This window comes from Protopterus annectens, chromosome 9.part0, assembly GCF_019279795.1.
Source record: "Protopterus annectens isolate FY-2018-M chromosome 9.part0, PAN1.0, whole genome shotgun sequence".
Taxonomy (NCBI): domain Eukaryota; kingdom Metazoa; phylum Chordata; order Ceratodontiformes; family Protopteridae; genus Protopterus; species Protopterus annectens.
In genome coordinates this window covers 192,584,769-192,603,621 of record NC_056743.1, presented here as the reverse complement: position 1 = coordinate 192,603,621, position 18,853 = coordinate 192,584,769, and the positions used below count along the sequence as shown (strand labels likewise).

The following is an 18,853-nucleotide window of genomic DNA, read 5'->3' as shown; positions in this document are numbered from 1 at the left end:
CTCAAGACTGACAGATCCAGAATGGGTCTCCATGAATTTTTCTTCCTGGAGACTAGAAAGAGCCTTGAGTAAAAACCTTGTCCCATCTCTGAAAGTGGAACTAGTTCGATGGCTTTCATAGCCAAGAGAGCTTCCACCTTGTTTAAGGCCTCTGTCCATTGATGTTCTGGAAGATCTGGCCATCCGCTTGGCCTTGGTAGGGTATGAAAATGGAATTTGTAACCTCTTGAAACCGCATCCAGAATCCACTTGTCTTGGGTTATATGAGTCCAATTTTGGTGAAAAAGAGAAAGTTTTCCTCTTTGAGGGGCTTCCAGGCAAGAAGTTCCTGCAGCCCAACAGAGGGAGTCATTGAGTCTGTTTCCTATGAGCCTGCGACCTGTCCTCTCCTCCCCTGGGGGTGGAAGCAGTCCACTGTCTCGGTCTATAAGAGGCTTGTGTTTGAGGCCTTCCTCGGGAGCGTCTGTATCTACCCCTCTGAGGCCTGTCTGAATTGGGAAAGGACCAATTTTTAGTGGGCCAATTCCTACTAAATCTAGGTGGCCGTACTTGTAAGAAATCTTTAACTGTTTGCATGGATTTTGCCTTGTCCTCCATCTTTTTAATCACCTCTTCAGCTTTAGATCCAAACAAAACATTATGCTGAACAGGAGCATCCAATAATTTAGCTTTTACTTGATCTGGCAAATTTTGTTCCTTTAACCATGCATGCCTTCTAATTACTGTGCCAGAGGCAGCAGCCCTACAAGAAGCCTCCAAGGCATCAAATCCACAGTGTAAACCATGCTTCCCAACTTGTTCAGTGGCATGCATTGTCATGTAATTCCTTATCATCTGCACAGGCGGAAATGGAAGTTAGCTTTTGTTTTAAAACAGACAGGAGAAATTGCTGGTATTTAAGCATATGAAACTGACAATTTAAAGCCCTTATAAAGTAGCAGTGTACACTTTTTTGCCCCATCTTTCTAAAGATCTGGAATCCTTCTCAGTGGGAATGGGGTTTTTAGCAGAAGCGGCCTTAACTCCCTTAGGACGCTGAGAAATGGTTTCAGGGTCAGCAGTACGGTTCTTGTATAAAAACTGGTGAGAATCAGGAACCCTGTAATATCTGTCAGGCTTAACAGGGGCTGGAGGAAAAGAGTCAGGGGTTAAGTTAGCCTCTGAAAAAGCATCATCCACAATATCCAAAATAGGAGGAATAGCCAGGGGTCTATGTTGGGGAAGAAGAAGAAAATCCCTTAATCTTTTCTTAGATTCTGAATACTCCTGTCCTTCCCAGTGGAAATGTTCCCTCATTTCATGCAAAGTTTCCCCAAAAGAGAAGTCCTCAGGGGGAGAAGCTGAAGGAATGGATTCCTCAGCATCAGAATCCTCATAAGGAGGGAAAGAATAATCCTGGTCAGAAGAAGAAACAGAAGCCTGATCAGAGGAGTCATAATAAACTTCCTGCCTTGGCCTTTTATCTGGAGGGGGATGTGAACCCCTAATCATAGGAAGTAAGTCCTCCACCATCTTAAGTAACTGTTTCTGTGACTTGGGAGCCGGATCAGAAGAGGCCTATGTTGCAGTCTTTGATTTGGAAGGTGTCTATGCCTTTGTCTTTGGCTTTGCCTTTATTAGAAGCTGAGTAGGCCTGAAAACCCCTTCGGAAGCCGGTACCTGCACAGCGGCTCTGGACCCATCCGAAGGAGCATTGTCCGAAGGTCCTACAACAGAAATATTCAAAGGCCTAGTTGGCTCCTCGTGGAAGTCCGTTTCGGCCATCGGTTCCGAAATGGCCGAAGACAGGGGCTGCAAAAGCGCCTCACTGACGATGGCCGAACCTGAAGCTGGCTCTGCTTGAACTATATCGTCTGATTTGGACCTCGGAGGCCTGTCTTTGTCCTTGCGTCGCTTGTGAACTCCGGTAGCCGGAACCGTATCCGACGACATTTTGTAATTAAAACGCCTACCAAAGTAATGAAATGCAAAATCATACCTTCGTTTAATAGTACGTTGATTGAATCTAGCACAAAACCGACAACTAACTACGTCGTGGTCAGGGCCTAAGCAAGGAATACAGTAAGAATGAAAATCCTTATGAGGTATTTGCTTCCCACATGAAATACAATTATTAACTTTTTCTGACATCGGACTGGAGCAAGAAAAAAGTTTCCCCAATGGGGTACTTAGCTTTGAGTAGGAGAAGAAAGTCTTCGGACTGAAGTTTGTTCAGAAAAAATTGTCAGGAGTCAGCCGACCGGCACTTGCGAACTGCTGTCACCACACGGCAAGAAAGACCGGAGAAAATGGCGTTGGCTGTCAGCTTTGTACTCCTGGCGCTCTGACGTCAGGGAGCATGGCTGAACAGCCGACGACGGACACAGACTTTGGGATTCTGGCCGACCGAGGACTGCCTGCCGGCAGGGGAGAACCCTACAGTCATGACTGCAACAGTGAAACACGATGAACATCTGAGGAGGAAGCATGTCTGCTGAGGGAGAGCACAGCTTTAGTTTGAGAAGTAGAGACTTTATGGAGGAGGTAGACACAGGGTTGAGAGAGAAACTTATGTTAGTGTTTGTAGGTAGGGGTGGTGTTTCAAAAAGAAACATCTGCAAAGCATGTCCTTAACCTTGGAGCCAAGGTCACACCAAGTTAGCAGATACTGACTGACATGAGGGGAAAAGAAATCTGGTATGAAAAAATGAGGAGGAATCTCCTGAAAAGGAGGAAGACATTCCCACAGCCATTTGTACTTCTGAATACTCATTCGCAGAACTCATTCTGTCTGACAATAACTGCTGCCAAACAGAAAAATGGTTAAGTCAGATGTTGAGAAAGTATTACAAGCTTGCTAGGATGGGAAGGGGGAAGGACATTCTGTAGAGAGTCATTTAGACTTGTTGGAACTGTCCTTGTTTCTGGGGAGCTCCTCCTTTCTTTTTGAAACTTCTTCACATTGTTTTTTTTAAATCTGGCTGTAGCTTGCTGTGTCTTCTTATCTTGTCTTTTAAAAATGGTGCAAAGGTAGCTATACAACTCTTGACAAACTGCAGAAGGAAGGCTGATAAACCTGAGATAACTACCTGAAATAACTTCTCCCTATCATCATAACTTTTCAGGACCTTTGCCAGCAGATGGTCCACACACAACCTCTCTAAAGGAAAGTAAAAATTTCAGCTTTAACATCTCCAAGTAGGTTTTGTGCATGGAACCAAGTAAAATTTCTCATAACAGTTCCAGTAGCAGTAGCTCTGGAAGAGATAGCTGAATCAGAAGCACATTTCAAAATTAGTTTAGTCATTTGAGAAACCAAAGCAATAAGACTGCATTTTTCATCAGAGGACAGAAAAGAAGTTATATTTTTCATATTCTCAAAAGATGCAAGCATAACCTTTAATGTGAGCTTGTCCATTACGAATTTAAAAAATACATGTTACAGAAAAATACATCCCCCATCCTAATCTTTAAAAGTTTCCCATCCTTACAAGGGGGACATGGAATAACATTTAGAGATGTCTGGCAGCAGGGTTTACCAAGAAAATCATTGCTAGGTTAGACAGTTAAACTTTAAAAGACTAAGGAACTTTATACAATCTATATATCTGTTTTCTTAAGGGCAGCAGACTGGCTATCAGTCAAATTACAGGCTGTAGCCGAAATGTCTTTCAATGGTAGAAGAACAGGAGAAACTGCATCATAGTATTTCAGTTGCAATAAATCATAATCTTTCTTCAAAGATAGAAAAATATCATTATGTTCCCAATTAAATAACTGATTCATTCTGGAAATGGTTTCAAAAAAGATAAAAGTTCTAAGGAAGTATTAGAAGAGAGACTCTCCTCAGAGTCAGAATCAGAAACCTTGGGAAAGAAAACATACTTTGTTCTCTCACAATCATTTTCCTGTTCAATATCCTGAAAAACCTCAGACAACGAGGAATTCCTTTTTCTCAACAGTAACACCAAAACTGGAGGGGGGAAGAGCCTGAGCTAAACCCTGAACCAAGCCCAGTAAATCACTCCTGTCCAAAGTAATACAGACAGGAAAAAGATAAATGTCCAACGTTATGCTTCTTTTTGACAAGGAATTTCTATAAAGCAAATAGACATTTGACAGGCAAATCCTCCCTAGGAACAGTATCCCTCCTAGAGACAGGCATCCCAGTCTAGTTAAACAGGAGGTGTTCCCTGCTCCTTCCTCTTTGACTAACATGAGTAGTTCTCCTGTAGTTCTCCCTGGCCCTCCAAGGGCATAAAAAGAAGTTATGTACTCACCATAACGTTCTATCTGAGTAGGTACTTCATTTGTCTGCAACCTGTGGGTATCGGATCCGATCTCGGATCCGAGCCGGCAGCTTTCCAAGCTACAAGATCAGAGCTCCTAGCTCCTCCCCCTACCCATAATCCCCTGCTATGTGCTACATTACCTCAGATCGAGTTTTTTTGCCTCTTACACAACTCCTTCCCTTGATAGACAAAGCAACACCAGATCATAGTCCTAACAGCAGAACAAAGATTTCTTTGGTGATCAGGAGTCCCGAAAAGGTTCGGGGGATGGCAGGGGGGGTCGGTTGCAGACAAATGAAGTACCTACTCAGATGGAACGTTATGGTGAGTACATAACTTCTTTATCTGAAGTAGTTACTTCATTTGCTCTGCAACCTGTGGGACAGAGTCCCCAGCTACCTAGGGAAAACCCTGGGCGGCCTTATGGAAGGATATTTCGAAGCACCGCGGAGCCAAAGGAAGCCGTACCTCTTGATACCATATCCAACTTATAATGAGAAATAAACGTATGAGAAGAGGACCAGGTAGCTGCTGAGCATATGTCATCCAAGGGGATCCTGGACCAGAAGGCTGCTGAGGTGGCCACAGCTCTCGTAGAATGAGTGTGAATTCCGATAGGAACCGGTTTGCCTGCAGATAAGTACCCGTGAACTATGCATTGACAACTCCAATTTGCTACAGTCACTTTGGAGATGGCCTTACCCATGGCTGATTTAGCAAATGACACGAACAACTGGTCCGACTTGCGAAAATCTTTAGTCCTGTGCAGGTAAAAAAGCAGTTGTCTGTGCACATCCAATTTATGCAATTTGTATTCACCCCTATTCTGAAAATTTGGGAAGAACACGGGTAAGTTTATTGATTGATTCATATTTGACTCCGAAGCCACCTTAGGTAAGAACGACAGATTAGTCCTGAGGAACACTCTATCCTTGTGAAAAATGAGATAAGGATGCTTCATACATAAAGCTTGAAGTTCTGAAACCCTTTTGGCTGAAGTAATGGCCACCAAAAAGGCTGTTTTCCAAGACAAGAATTTTAACGGAATCGAAGCTGTGGGTTCAAAGGGTGGGCCTGTCAAGGCTTGTAAGACCAAGGTCAAATCCCATGGGGGCACCACCACTTTCACGAGAGGCTTCAAGAGGAAAACGCCCCGCAAGAAAGTTTTACATAATCTTGTAGAAGCCAAAGATCCTAGTCCGTCTCCCACATGGAAATGGGAGATAGCTGCCAATTGCACTTTAACTGTAGAAGCACTTGTTCCTTGTCTAAAGATCAGCGACAGGAAGTCTAGAATAGTTGGAATAGGAACTGTAAATGGATCCAGGCCTCTATCTTTAGTCCAGACAGAAAAACGTTTCCATTTGCTGTTGTAAATTTTCCTAGTAGCCAGCTTATGTGCTGCGACTAGAATGGCCTTAACAGGAGATGAGATACTGGGACTCCTAGCCATCAGTGTAACTGGAGCAACCAAGCCGCAAGCTTGAGGTTCATCAGGTTTGGGGGTTGGTATCCCGCCGAATGTGAAATCAGGTCTGGAATGGGATCCAGTATCCATGGCGGAGATACACTGCGAGACCGCAGGTAAGGGAACCAGATCTGGCGAGGCCAGAATGGGGATATGAGGATAACTCTGCTCCCCAACCGATGGGCTTTCTGTATGAACTTCATCATGAGCGGAAGGGGGGGATAAGCATAAAGTAGACCGGGCGGCCAAGCATGGACTAGAGCATCTCTCGGATTCTCCCCTTCGGGGGGAAGTATTGTGAAGTACTCGCTGCATTTTGTGTTTAAGGGATAAGCAAAAAGATTGCAGCGAGGCCAACCCCATTTGCGGAAGATCTGCTTCGCAACTGATTATTATTTATTTTATTTTACATTTGTTGACCGGGCTAGTCTAGCTGGATATATGTCCATTTTCAGTAGAGGCCCGGGGAGAAAAGCTCCACACATAACATAAGCAAGACAGATAGTCATATTGTTAATAAAGACATTTCACAAAAAAAAATATACATTTAGATCAACTACTAATCAAAAATCAGCATACATTAAAGGAACACAAATATTTAGATTCATACAAATGTTCTGTCGATTTCAAAGCAAGTTTACCTAAAACATAAGGTTTTGCAGTTAGGCAACAGCCAAGAAGATTACATTAGAAGCTAGAAGGGACGAGAAGTAGAAGGAGTATGAAGGAAAGAAAAGAAATGACACAGGCCAGAGTAATAAGTAGGAGAGGAGAAGGAAAAAAAGACAGTCAAGACAAGGTGGGAAGAGATGGTAGATGTAGGTCAGAGCATAAGAGGACAAAAGAGAAGGGAAGCAGGGTAGATGTTAGATTTCAGGAAAAAAAAAGGGTAAAGGTTAGGAGAGAGTAAAGAGAGGGAGGTTAGCCTGGAGTATTCAAGAACAGAGCCAGTGGGTTGGAAAGCTAGCCTGGAGTACTACAAGAACAGAGCCAGTGGTTTTGGAAATGTAGTTTGATTTGTTGTTTGAAGAGAGGCAGGGATGAGATTAGTGTTAACTCTTTAGGCAGCAAATTCCATACTCTGCCTACAGTATTGGTGAAGAGAGCGTCACCAGCTATGTTGTGGGCCTTTATGGGTTTGGTCATAAGTTTACAGGAGGAACGAAGAGAGGTGAGATTGTTATAGTGGAGTAGAAGTTGTGAAAGTATAGGGCTATTACAAGGTTGGTACAGTATTTTGTGGGCAATTGTAAGTTGTGAAATATTAAGAAGGTTTTGTAGTTCCAGCCAGCCTAACTGTTTCAAATTGAGGCAGTGATGTGTTCTAAAAGGGTTACCAGTGGCGAAGCGGGCAATGTTATTATAGCAAGTTGCTAGTTTGTTTAGGTTAGTTTTTTTAAGGTTGGTGAAGATAGGAGAGGCATAGAAGAGAGTAGATATAAGATGGGAGTGAGCAATAGTAGCTCTAGTTGATGGGGTAAGAAATGGTTTTATACGGTATAATGATATACCGTATAATGATGGATTGAGAGACCACTCATACGGAGTAAGAATCACTCTGCTCAGTTTATCCGCCAATATGTTGGACCGACCTGGAATGTGCGTTGCTACCAGAAAGCGGTTTGTGGATATCGCCCATTCCCACACTCTCATAGCCTCCCAGAAAAGGGGGTAGGACCTGGTTCCTTCTTGCTTGTTTATGTACCAGACTACTGATATGTTGTCCGTCTGGATTGCAATAGTCCCCAGAGGTAGAAGGTCGTGGAGAGCTTGCAACGCTAGAAGCACCACCCTCATCTCTAGGACATTGATATGCAAAGCGGTCTCTAGGGGAGTCCACTTGCCTTGGACGGTTCTGCCCGAACAATACCCCCCTCCACCCGAGGCGAGAAGCATCCATGGTCAGCGTGGCTTGGGGGGGAGGGACAACAAAGGGCCTCCCTTCCCTCAGCTCTGGGGCGTGGAGCCACCAAAGAAGGGAGTCCCTGCAAACTCTGCTCAGAGGAATCGGGGTATTCAACGGATGGAGTAGTAGAGACCATTGAACTTGAAGGGTCCACTGCAGAACCCTCATCCTCAGATGCGCGTGAAGGGAGAGACTGATCGCTGCTGCCATAGATCCTAGTGCCCTCAGGACTAATTCCGCCACCGGAGCCAGACTTTGAAGAAGGGTTAGCACCTGAAATGACAAGCTGTTCAGCCTGTCCACAGTTACCATAGCTCGAGAGATGCGGGTATCTAACTTGGCCCCTATGAACTCCAGGACCTGTACGGGGCAAAGAGAGGATTTCTGAAGGTTCACAGAGATGCCTAAGCTCAGAACATAATCTCTTGCCACGCAGAGCTGATGCCTGTTGGTGGCGGTAAGGAGCCAGTCGTCTAGGTACGGAAAGACCAGAATGCCCTGAAGTCTCAGGTGGGCTGCAACCACTGCCATGACCTTGGTGAACACCCTGGGGGCCGAAGTGAGGCCGAACGGGAGAACCCTGAACAGGTAATGACTGGCTCCCAGCCAGAAGCGGAGAAACCTTCTGGATCGTCTGTCCATCAAGATGTGGTAGTACGCATCCTTGAGGTCTATAGAGCACATCCAGTCGTTCTGCCGCAGAATGGGGAGAATCGATTGGAGGGTGACCATCCAAAATATTTCTTTGGGAATGAACAGGTTCAAAGTGGGGAGGTCTAGAATGGGACTTAGGTCCCCCATCTTTTTTGGCACTAAAAAGAACCTGGAGTAATAACCCAATCCGGACTGGTCTGGGGGGACGGGCTGGATGGTTCTTTTTTCTAGCAACTTCAGGACCTCTGAAGCCGCTGCCTCCCTTCGATCAGGTGGAACATCGGGGAGGCGTCTGGTCGAGAGAGGGTGGTTTATGAAGGGGATGGTATAACCTCTGGATATGATGCGGAGCACCCATCAATCTGTTGTAATGGACTTCCAGTTTGACAGGTGCTTTGACAACCGCCCCCCGACTGCCTCCAGAGAGGGACAGCCGGGTAAGCCCTCAGGGCTGCTGCATGGGTCTATCCGGGAAGGGTTCCCTGGACCCGAAGTTACATGGTCCCCCTCTGCCTCTGGGCCGACGTCCACCTTGTCCTCCTCTGCCTCTAGAGGGTGTGGGGCCCGAAGCTGGATGGGATTGCTGGGACTTACGGAACCACAGCTTCTTTTGTACCCTCTGATTCCTAGAAAAGGATCGTTGGGGATTAGAGAAGCGGACCCCGATGGCAGACAGCGTCTTCCCATCCTTCTCGCTTTGGACCAGCGTCTCGCGAACGATCTTGCCGAAGAGCCAAGATCCGTCAAAGGGTGCATTCGCGAAGGACGCCTTGAAGGGGTCCACGAAATCGCAAAGACGGAGCCAGGAGTGATGTCGCAAGACGACCCCGGCTCCGCTGGCCCTAGCGGCTCCCTCCTTGGCACGGGAGAGTAGATGCATGGACGTGTTAGAGATGGATTTCAGAGTGGCCATACGAGTCGAGAAAACTTTCTTGTCCTCGACCGACATGGACTCCGGGGGGGTTGCAGCGTATTCCTTAATTAAGTCTCATTGCAGTCCAATGGTATGTGCCATATAGTTCAGCACCCTTATAGAAAAGGTCGCTGAACTAAACATCTGCTTCCCAATACGGTCCAGCGCCCGAGATTCCTTATCTGGTGGGTGAACCGAAGAACTCTCCTGCGCGAGTTCTCTCTTAGTGGCAGCCACCACCAACATGGCATCCACGGGGGTTCCCTTGGCCCAAGACTGTCTATCCACTGTGGGGCTAAGGATCTTGTCGGGTCGCTTCGGGATAGGCTCCACGGTGTCGGGCTCCTTCCACGCCCTGGTAGTAATTAGGTCTACCAGGGGGTCAGCCGGAGGGGACACCCAGGAGGTAGAAGGGCCTGCCTCAAACGCATCCAGGAACACGGATTCATCCGCGGAAGGTTTTTGGGCAGATCCCCCTCCCTCTAATATGCAACATTTCCATGATGTCTCCGAAGAAGACATCCTCGGGGGGTGACCTTGGGGAACCTTCCCCTTCATCTAAATCCGTGTCTGTTGTAACAGACTCGGAGGAGTCCAGGTGCCTCCTCTTGCACTGACGTTTAAGAGGGACCTCCTCGGTGGGACTGTCCGAAGAGGGCTCGTCAACGGGGTCCTGTTCCTCCAAGGGAACCAACTGTAGGGCTTGAGCAGGCTGTCCCAATGGTCGGATGATGGAGGATAGACCCACATGCAGCGGGGGTACGGGAGGATCTGATGCCCAAACCGGGGACCTGGAGGTCCTCGACAGTACCCTCTCCACAACCTCAAAAGCCGAAGGAGAGCTACTCTTGCCAGGCTCCAAGAACAACCTCCTCGGCTCCGAGGTAGGGATCGGGGTCGGAGCCGATGCAGCTGGAGCCGAGAGAGAGGTGTGCTCCGAACCCAACGGAGCCGAAGACACACCAGCTCCCCTGGATCCGATGCTCAGCCCTCGGCCCCGAGAGCCCGGATCCGACAGACTTGAAGGCACAGTCGGCGTCGAAGCGACCCGAGCTATTGGCGCCGATGAATCCCCGGTTCCGAAAGGGCCCGGATCCGATGACTCTGAGACCCGAAAACGGGTCTGAGAAGGAGTAATTGGAGCAAACATGGGGGCCGCACTCCCCCCGGGGGGGGGGGGGCAAGAGCACCCCCATCTGCATCTGGGTTTGGATGAATCGGCGCATCATCCGATCCATATCCGCTTCAGTGAGGCTTCTAGTTGATCTTGAAGAAGTCGTCGAGGTGGGCCGGGAGGGCCGCCTTGACGACCTCGAGGGAGACCGATACTGCTCCTCCGGCTCCGGCGAAAAACTAGGCGAACGGAGCCGAGAGGGGGAGGATCCGGAGACCCTCGAGGGAGACCTAGCCAGTTTAGATGGCGGGGCTGAGGGTGGAGTCTCAGCCTGCCTTTTGTGGGACTTATGTCCCTTGTCTTTATGTCTTTTCTCCACCGTAGTGGAGGTACCCGAGTCCCCCGAACTCACAACCAAAGAGGGAAGATGTGTCCCAGGTTGAGTAGGGGGCACAGAAGGCGTGAGGGCTGCCGAGACAGCCTGTGCCTGAGAGGGGGAGGAAGAAGAAGGAGCCGATTCCTGAGGCAACAAGCCCGCCAGGATCAGCTTGTTCTTCCTGTCCCTGAGAGCTCGGGGATTAAAGGCCGCACAGATTGTGCAGGCCGATGACAAGTGGGCCGCCCCCAAGCATAAAACGCACTGAGTGTGGCCATCCGCCGGCGAAAGCTTATGGCCACACTCAGTACATTTTGAGAACACCACCTTAGGCCCTTCAGCCATTACACCACTCACACCAAGAACACACCCAAACACTAAGTGGGGGGAGGATGAAAAGCGGGAACTACAAGAAACTAGTTAGAAGGGGAAAATAAAGGTATCTAACTAAACTACACTAAGCTAACTAACCCCAGGAACTACACACTCTCACAACTAGAAAAGTTTTTTTTTTTTGTTCACAAAAAAAAAAGGGTCAATCTCACCAAAAGCCAAGGAGCTCTTCAAACGTAGCTGCTTCAGCCGCGGCAAAAAAAACGATCTGAGGTAATGTAGCACATAGCTGGGGATTATGGGTAGGGGAGGAGCTAGGAGCTCGGATCTTGTAGCTTGGAAAGCTGCCGGCTCGGATCCGATACCCACAGGTTGCAGAGCAAATGAAGTAACTACTTCAGATCAATAGCCAAAGAGAAAATGTCTAACCCCTGGTCCATGATGGCTGTAGGGATGACACTAGAGAGAGTCAAGCAAGATGACGAATTGTCTGAGGAAACAGAATTGGCCAGAGCAGAGTCACCCATTTACAGTGAGGCAAACTTGCAGCCTGCTGAAGAGGCAAAGACTGTTTGGAAATGGTCTTATGTCTCAAGGAAAAAAGACCAGTGGAACTGGTTAAGTTGTTTCATGGTGAAGCTGAAAATGATGCCCAAAATCCTGGAAAGACTGAAAGCAGTAGTCTGTAAAAAAAAGAAAAACAAAAAAAAAAAAAAACAGTGAGAAATACTTTAAACACTCATCCCAGCCGCAAAAAGTAAATTAAAATACGTTTTAGTTAGGAAAAACAAACATGGCTACATAAAATAAACCAAAAAACTTTTATTATAACTTAGTAAGCACTTTCGTATTGTCCTAAATGCTTCATCAGACTTTAAAAATACGCAAGTTAACACTCACTATTTAAAATCCAAACCACAAATCAGAAACGGATTCCAATCATCATATTATATTATGCACACAGTTTTTATTCTGGTAAGCTTACTAAGTAAGTCTTTTGGCTTATTTTACTCAGCCGTGCTTGTTGTCACCCAGTTTTTATTCTGGTTCTGTTCTTTGTGTACTGCTGTGACAGCTTCATCCCAGCTGTGCGGTTGTTTTTTACTCTTTTGGAGTTAGTTTTAACTATGTTTAACCACAAAAGTTAAGAATTTCACTTAACAGTAAGAAGTGACTTGAAGACATGACAGTCCGTAAAAAAGACATTTTCTTTGGTTTAAGTAAGTTATGTTACAGAAGAAATAAAGTTGCCCAGCAATGGAAAACCATTAACCGACAATCAGTCCTTGAAAGCCTGCAACAGGAGTGCTCTTTGGCAGCAGTAAAGTTCAGAAAGGCTTGGCACTCAAATTGTTACTTTACTTTTCTGCTCTGCTCAAGCCAACAAAAGTTTGGGAATGTGGAAGGAGCCTTTATGCTTTTAAACCTGCCTGGCTGTTAGATCCTATGTAGGATATAACCTATATATAGCGAAGGTAATTGAAGCAGTGATCTAGTGATGACCACACTATTTCAGGAAACTTACACTTGACAGAACAGAGGAGAGCACCTGTATGCTCATATAGTTCAAACAACACACATTTTTTTTTTTCACAAGATATATAGCTCAATAAAGTATATCAAAACATGAAGACAATTTTCCCCTGTATTTTTGTTTTTATATATATATATATATATATATATATATATATATATATATATATATATGTGTGTGTGTGTGTGTGTGTGTGTGTGTGTGTGTATATATGTATATATATATCTATATATACATATATATCTATATATATATATCTATATATATATATATATATATCTATATATATATATATATCTACATATATAGAATGTATTTATTTAAGTTTAATAACCGGGGAAGTCCACTGGGCCAAGCAGAGCCTGTTTTCAGTGGAGGCCAGTGGAGAAAAGCTCCACAAAAATTGCAAGTTACATTTCACATGTTACAAAAGGACATAGTTCATACAACTAATTACATATTTACAGATAAGCTCCATGATATTTGCAATTGGCTTGTCACAATGTTACAAAAATGAAAGACATAATTCAATAGAGAAATTTTAACATTTACATAAAGTGAATATTTTTGTTATAAACTCAATTGTAGGTTTACCATTTCAAAATATATAGATACTAGCCATTAGTAGGTTAGGAAAATATTATGCATGGAGAGGGAAATAGTATATTTGAGATTGGAGAGCATAGTATCATAGATATTAGAGAAAACATTTGGTTTTGGTAGAGGAGGGATAGATATTGGAGAGAAAATTAGTTTTTGGTAGAGGAAGGATTGTTTTGGGTGGGATGAAGTAATAGTAGAGGTAGTTGGATGAGTCAGTGCAAGGTGGAATGAGGGGAGGGGTTTAAGTTGGAGCGTGGCAAGGGCATTCCTATTTGGAAGAAAGATGACAGAGTAGCTGAGATTTAAAATTTGTATGGTTAGGTAGGTTGCGTAGGTGTGTGGGGAGAGAGTTCCACTGTTTAGATAAGGAGTGGGGCAGCAGTAGATGGTTTGTGGACCTGAAGGACAGCTTGGTTTATGGATCTGAGTGAGTGGTTGGGAATGTAAGGTTTTAAGGAAGTAGAGAGTGCTGGGCAGTTGGCAGGTTTAAAGATGAGCTTGTGGGCAATGGTGAGTTGTAAGCAACTGAAGTAGTTGGGTAGATTAAGTCAGTTGAAGTTGAGGAGGGAGTGGCAGTGGTGCGATGGGTTTTTTGAAATGGTTGCAAATTTGGAAATCTTGTGAAAGTAGGATTCAAGTTTGAGCTGAAGGCCAAGATGGAGACTGGTGAAAAGAGAGGCATCATGCATAAGGGAAGGGAAAAGGAAGGTGGATGCAAATGTTTGATGGGTAGAGGGGCTGAAGTAGTAGCTGTGCCTGTAGAGGAGACCTAACTTTTGGTGGATTTTCTCGATTGTGGAGTGGATGTAGGCGTCAAATTTTAGTTCTTTATCAATAATGATGCCAAGAAGCTTGGTGTTGGGAATGATTTCAAGGAGGGTGTTGTTTTGGCTCTGTATGGTGAATATGGATTTGTCAATGGAGTTTTTGGCAGGGGAAAAAAACATTAGCTTGGTTTTATTAGCATTTAGTGCCAGATGGCTAGACTGCATCCAGGTTTCTGTTTGGAAACTGCAAACCGAATGCTCAGAAGACTGAACCTGGTAGACAAAAAAGAAGTCAACAAAGGAATGACTTTGTGCAAAACACCCGTCACTTCCAGATGTCGTCGACAACCATTATGCAGGGGGGGTAAGCCCCCCTGCACCCCCATAGTCCCTGCTAATTATATATACTAACTCCGAGATCGCAATACAGTGAGGGAAAGGGTACAGGTCCAGATCCCCACTGAAGTGCGATCTCCACTCAAAATGCTGAATTCCGAACAGCGAATACATACTATCATTCGCTGTAATGAGTTTGGCATTTTTTTGTTCGTTAACTCGAACTCGTGAAAACATACTTATACTCATGTGAGCGAACAAGCTCACCTCGACATTTTAAAGGTAAGCCATATATACATACACATATATATATATATATATATATATATATATATATAAATATAACAGATATAGATATGTATAGATAAAGATTATATATATATATATATATATATATATATACATACATACATACACACACACACACACACACACACACACACACACACACACACACATATACATACAGTGGATATAAAAAGTGTACACACCCCTGTTAAAATGCTAGGTTTTTGTGATACAAAAAAAATTAGACCACCGTAAATCATTGCACAACTTTTCCCACATTTAATGTGACCTATAACCTGTACAAATCAATTGAAAAACAATCAAATCTGTTAGGGAAAAAAATATAAAAAATGTACAATAGACTGGTTGCATAAGTGTGCACACCCTTAAACTAATACTTTGTTGAACCACCTTTTGATTTAATCCCAGCATTCAATCTTCTTGGGTAGGAGTCTATCATCATGGCACATCTTGACTTGGCAATATTTGCCCACTCTTCCTTGCAAAAGTGCTCCAAATCTGTCAGATTGTAAGGGCATCTCTTGTGCACAGCCCTCTTCAAGTCACCTCACAGATATTCTATTGGATTTAGGTCTGGGCTCTGGCTTGGCCATTGCAAAACTTTAATTTTCTTCTGGTGAAGCCATTCTTTTGTTGATTTGGATGTATGCCTGGGGTCACTGTCGTGTTGAAAGGTGAAATTTGTCTTCATCTTCAGCTTTCTAGCAGACACCTGAAGGTTTTGGGCCAAAAGTGACTATTTGGAACTGTTCATAATTCCGTCCACCTTGACTAAAGCCCCAGTTCCAGCTGAAGAAAAGCAACCCCAAAGCATGATACTGCCACCACCATACTTCGCTGTGGGGATGGTGTTCTTTAGGTGATGCGAAGTGTTGTTTTTGAGCCAAATGGACCTTTTATAATTGTGGCCAAAAAGTTCAACCTTGGTCTCATCAGACCATAACACATTTTCCCACATGCTTTTAGGAGGCTTGAGGTATTGTTTTGCAAATTTTAGCCGGGCCTGGATGTTTTTGTGTGTAAGAGAAGGCTTCCATCTTGCAACCGTATCCCACAGCCCAGACAGATGGAGAATACGGGAGAGTGTTGTCACATGTAGTACACAACCAGTACTTGCCAGAAATTCCTTTAACTCCTTCAGTGTTGCTATAGGTCTCTTGGCAACCTCCCTGACCAGTTTTCGTCTTGTCTTTTCAACAATTTTGGAAGAACGTCCAGTTCTTTGCAATGTCACTGGTGTCCCATATTTTCTCCACTTTTTGATGACGGTCTTCACTGTGTTCCATGGTATAACCAAGGCTGTGGAAAAAATTTTGTACCCTTCTCCTGACTGATACCATTCAGCAATGAGATCCCTTTCATGCTTTGTAAGCTCTCTGCAAACCATGGCTTTTGATGTAGCAAACAACTGAGTAAATTGTCAGGAAAATCCTACTAGGACAGCAGAACTTTATTTGCGGTTAATCAGAGTCTCTTTAGTTGATGGCAGGTGTGTACCCAAGAAGACTGAATTATGTAATTAAATCAAAAGGTGCTTCAACAAAGTATTAGTTTAATGGTGTGCACACTTATACAAACAGCTTATTGCACATATTTTTTTATTTTTTATATTTTTCCCCTAACAGATTTGTTTGTTTTTCAAATTAATTCTACAGGTTATAGGTCACATTAAAGGTGGGAAAAGTTTTGAAATGATTTATTGTTGTCTCATTTTTTTATATCACAAAAACCTGGCATTTTAACAGGGTTGTGTACAGTTTTTATATCCACTGTTCATACACACATGCATAACTTTTCACTGAATGCTCATTTCACTGAAACCTTCCCTAAAAACACACTTCACTGAAAACTAATTTTGTCAAATCACAATTCATAGAAAACTGCAGGTATGATATATATATATATATATATATATATATATATATATATATATATACATATAAATGTGTGTAACGGTGCAGTTTTTGAGCACAGCAGTCATTACAGAAGTGCATTTGCAAAATTATGAGTGGAATGGTAACGGCTACCATAATGTTGTACAACCAGACCTGTAGAAATACGTGTTCGTATGCCAACACTGACATTTAGTGTCATGTTTTTTTTTTCTTTTCTCCACAGTTGTGTGAAAGTAGAGTTATGTAAGCTGTGGTCGGGTGGCACGGGGGGTTTGCCCCCAAGCAAAAAATAAGTTTTGAATGGTACAATTCTTGTGTAGTTTTCTTATGAATTGTGATTCGACAAAATGAGTTTTCAATGAAATGGGTTTTCAGTGAATTGCATTTACTGACTTGTGATTTAGTGAAATGAGCATTTGACAAAAAAGCTAAAAAATACATATACACATTTTTTTAAATTTTATTAAATGCCTAACCTTCACTACTGTCCCATCCGAAGCTTCTTGTCAAATCTGTTGTTTCAATTGCTCTTTTCTTGCTAGTCTGAAGTAAAATAAACAGCCTTTGAATTTGGTATGGGATACTGGTTACAGGGTCATCTTCTGACTCCTCAAACTCCCACCTATAAAAAATAAAAACATTTTCACATTATCATACCAATGAACAGACAATACACAATAAAAATGATTTTTCTACTTTGACATTTGTTTTCTATCACTATCTAGTTACGTTATTTTTACCACTGCTTTCACAAATATTAAGAATGTACAGTTTACAAGTATTCTGCATTTTTAATGATTTATCTGTATTAGTTTACTTGGAACCATAATCAGATGTGTAAAGTTTCACACAGTGTATATTAGTATCAATATGTATTGTGAGATTATCACCTATCCACAAAAAAAAGAAATTGAACTTCCTGCAGCTGTTGGCCCGAAGACATCCTTTTCGACTTGACCAAACAAACAATACTTGTTCAAGACTCACTACAGTCACGATCCAAGACACACATGCTTTCACTGGCTTGTGTGAGTAATCACAAAATTATCATTTTTGAAATCCCTCCCCTTCAATTATTTAAATTTATTGGCCATCCTACTGTATTCCATAGCATCAGAATACAAACGTGACCACCCCTTTCAATCCATCTTGCTGTTTTAAAAATAGTAACTCTCCATTAAACCTTAACTTTTTAAACAGGTAAAACTTAAGTTACCTACTTTCACATCTAACTTCCCCAGTGCACACTGCAGTGTGCATTTTTTTCATCTTACCTTTAAGCATCCCTGCGACTATCACTTGCTCTAATACCTGCTGGAAAGCACTAGGAAGCCTTAAACTGATACAAGCACTCAACTCTTCTTGTTAATAAGGAGAAATTAATCGGAAGCACTAAACAGCCTATAATTGCAAAATACCTTGCTAAGGTAAGGGAAAACAGCTCCTGTACTTTACAAAAAAAAAATAAACCACCAAACCATGCATGTCCAAGTGTCAGCTTCCGGTGATTTCTCCTGTCCACCTGGTGAATCTGGGCATACTGGGGCAATGCAGCAATTGCCTCATGAACACAGACAACCCTCTCCTCCTACAACCCAACACTACAACCTGTGAGAGATGCACTTACATAGCCAAAATGGAAGCAAAGCTTTCTCCACCCAAGAATGTGCTAGACAGTCAAGAGGAGAAGGTTAACCCCCACACTACACCTCAAGCAACACACAGCCCTTCTAAACCCACACCACCAACACCCACATATAGCAACACTAAATCCACATATGCAGAGGCCCTTAACCGTAACCTGCCCAAGCAACAAGGACCTCTGAAGCTGAAACGCAAACAAACACCAATCACAACCAAAGTGTCACATTGCTCACAACACCAGTGTGCCACCCAGCAACAGCCCCCAAGGCAAAACAACATACCTAACACTTTAGTCAGAGGTGACTCTATAGTCCAGCACACTGATGTCCCACTCTACAGGTTGAACATTTACAGTCAGCTGCCTGTCAGGTGCCAGGATCCGCCACATAACCCATGCACTCAAGTCACTCGACAACAAGCACAAATATGACTCTGTCACTGTCCATGTTGGAGTGAATGACTTGAGAAATACCTCCCTGGACTACAAGAAGAGAGACATGGAAGAGCTCTCGGATCATGTGGCCCAGGCAGGTATGACCCTAGCCCTGAGTAGCATCCTGCCTTCGCTCAGAATGATACCACAAGATAAGGACAAAATGACCGACTTCAACAATTGGCTAAGCTTCTGGTGTTATTCAAAGGGGATCCAGCATCTGTCTGCCTGGGACGACATGATCGACAGACCACGATGCTCTGCCAGGGATGGTCTGCACCTGTTGTCGCTGGGATT

At 43.8% G+C, this 18,853-nt stretch overlaps 1 protein-coding gene across 1 annotated transcript in view; it reads right to left on the bottom strand.

Moving 5' to 3' along the window:
- USP47 (ubiquitin specific peptidase 47) overlaps positions 1–18,853 on the bottom strand; it is a 3,572,488-nt gene that overhangs the window by 2,443,705 nt on the left and 1,109,930 nt on the right. The window contains exon 10 of the mRNA XM_044082726.1: positions 16,956–17,101. Within this exon, the coding sequence (XP_043938661.1) occupies positions 16,956–17,101 (146 nt within the window). The remainder of the gene's footprint in view (positions 1–16,955; positions 17,102–18,853) is intronic.